The sequence below is a fragment of the Periplaneta americana genome, chromosome 9 (genome assembly GCF_040183065.1).
Source record: "Periplaneta americana isolate PAMFEO1 chromosome 9, P.americana_PAMFEO1_priV1, whole genome shotgun sequence".
NCBI classification, from domain to species: Eukaryota; Metazoa; Arthropoda; class Insecta; order Blattodea; family Blattidae; genus Periplaneta; species Periplaneta americana.
Window position 1 is genome coordinate 50,147,141 of NC_091125.1, and position 2,350 is coordinate 50,149,490.

Consider the following 2,350-nt stretch of genomic DNA (forward strand, 5'->3'; position numbering starts at 1 on the left):
AGTTTTTCAACAGAGTGAAGATCAATCCCGTTCCTCGTTAAAATAGCAGTGCCTAAAGATTCTGACCCAACATTGACATAAGCTGTATAACCATAGATCTCTGAGAAATCATGTGTTTTAACTTCCTGGAGGAAGAGCACATCAACATCATTTGTTCGTAAGAAAATATTCAGCAATTTCATTTTAACAGGCGAAGAATTTCCGTGAAAATTTAGTGTTCCGACTATAGCTACAAGTGACATTTGTAAAGTAATAATAGCAAGTAACATATTCTTATATAAAAAATATATACAATATTATAACAATAATCTATAATATCTCTACTCTTTTGTACTTAATATACAAAACTTAATTTGACATCTATTGTACATAGATTGAATCTATTAAATTCTTAAATACGGTAAATACAACATCGGGCAAAATCTTAACATGATATATTAACAGTTAAATTACTCATTGTGTTTTAACAAGGGGAACCCCAATTTACTACCTTCCCCCTTATAAGGATGTGTACGGTGTCTAGTAACAGTAATTGTTTTCTTTACATTTTGCTGACCTTTGTCTTCAAACTGTGTGTTAGTCGTGTCATCCTGCTCCATTTGTTGATACCAATCCTCCGTATGCTGCAGGTTCTTCGAGGTGGATGTTGGTATCGAACCAGATTGTAGGCTACTGATGTTTTGAATATTGTCAGGAGAATTGCTCAAATCACCGGACTCTTTCATTGTGTTAGCTGTTGAAGCACTGTTGTCTTGTTTCTTCTTAGGCATCTTTCCTATGGCAGAGTTATTCAACTTGGTTCCCATTTGCTTTTCTGTTCCTCTCGTGTCCTCTGTCTTCTGCTTTCCATGCATATCAGCTGAAGGAAGTTCTTCAGCTGAATCAGTGTCCGAATCAGGTATTGGTTGAGTTACAGTCCCATTATCTTTCTGCGTTTTATCCACGTCATATGTTGTGATGACTCTATTTGTAACCTCTTTGCCTACTGGTTTGTCTGTAACTGCATGCAATTCATTTTCGATGTTTGTTTTCCCTGGTTTATTTTGATTATCAGCGTTCACTAATCTTGTAGACATGTTAGATGGCCCAGGTACATCACATATTTCAGGTGGGATGCCATCTTCACTCACATCAGTAGTTACATTAACATGTGTCTGGAGTATGTCACTAAATGTCAGTCGCGTACGAGGTACAGTGTTTATCGGCATTTTGACACTTCTGTTAGGGCAAGTATGCCGCAAATGACTAGAACTACCACACAAGAAGCAAGTTTGTTCTTGCCCAGGGTAAGTGATATACGCTTCATAATTGGCAATTGTTAGATTCGTGGGAATAGATTGTTTGATCACCATTTGCACTACTCGTATGCCAGTATCTATTTTGTAACGATATCTATGAGACCATTTTTCATTTTCTATTTGAAGCACTTTCCCAAAATTTTGTAAAGTATTACGGATCCTATCATTGGGAACTTCTGGTGGAATATTTAAAACCCGGACGGAAACATAATCATCTTCAGCTGGTGTAATTGTCACTGTCGTCGTAGCACCATTAAGTAATTCCACTACTGATGTACCGATATGTCTCTGTACGTAGCGTTCGTAATTTGCAGAGGAAGTAAATTTTAAATATGCTGCATTTTGCTTACCAACAAGCTGAATGGTTTGTAGTTCTTCATCCTTTATCTTCAATACTTCGTCTATCCAACGGTGCACATCTAAAGCTGTAGGTCGTTGTTGTTCTTTGTCAAATGTTGCTCTCAATGTATGTTGACGCACTATTTTAGTTGCCATTATATTGCTATTACCTATCGAACTATAACTTATCACAACAACCGCTCCGCTTCCTAGTCACTCGGAACGATGTACACTGCACGGCTGCTGACGGCGAACTCTTTTGAGGTTTATACCTTGCGAGATATTAGAACTTAACTTGTTCATAGCAGATGTTCATTGTGACTTATGACATTCATAAAACATCCTTCTGTTCGATGTCTTAGAGAACCATGCAAACTTTCAAAGACTTCTGGTTGCCTGGTTGGTCTTTGATGTGCTGACAGGTGTTGAAGACACGCTCCTATAGCGTTTGAACGTCTTCAATAGGTGTTGCATACACTAAGGCTTTATGTGTCACCATAATCAAAATTCTAAGGGATTAAGATCTGGGGAACGAGCAGGCCATGGTACAGGACCTCCCCAGCTAATCCATCGAAGATTAAATACCCGTATTAGATGTCTTACTCTCCGTCTAGTGCTCCGTCATGCATAAATCATATTTATTTTGTAGTCTTTAATGGTATGGCACTTCCTCCAGCAAGACGCTTGGTTTGCTAAGAGACGCCGATACGATA

General features: G+C 38.2%; 1 protein-coding gene across 1 annotated transcript; it reads right to left on the minus strand.

The window, feature by feature from the left end:
* Positions 1-449: 449 nt before the first annotated feature.
* On the minus strand, positions 450-1,863 carry LOC138705572 (uncharacterized). The gene has a single exon (XM_069834173.1). The coding sequence runs from the start codon at positions 1,791-1,793 to the stop codon at positions 450-452; it is 1,344 nt and encodes a 447-aa protein (XP_069690274.1). The 5' UTR covers positions 1,794-1,863.
* Between the last annotated feature and the right edge of the window lie 487 nt (positions 1,864-2,350).

Coding starts and splice junctions, on each gene's coding strand:
- LOC138705572 (XM_069834173.1), bottom strand. CDS start 1,793: ATGGCAACTAAAATAGTGCGTCAACATACATTGAGAGCAACATTTGAC.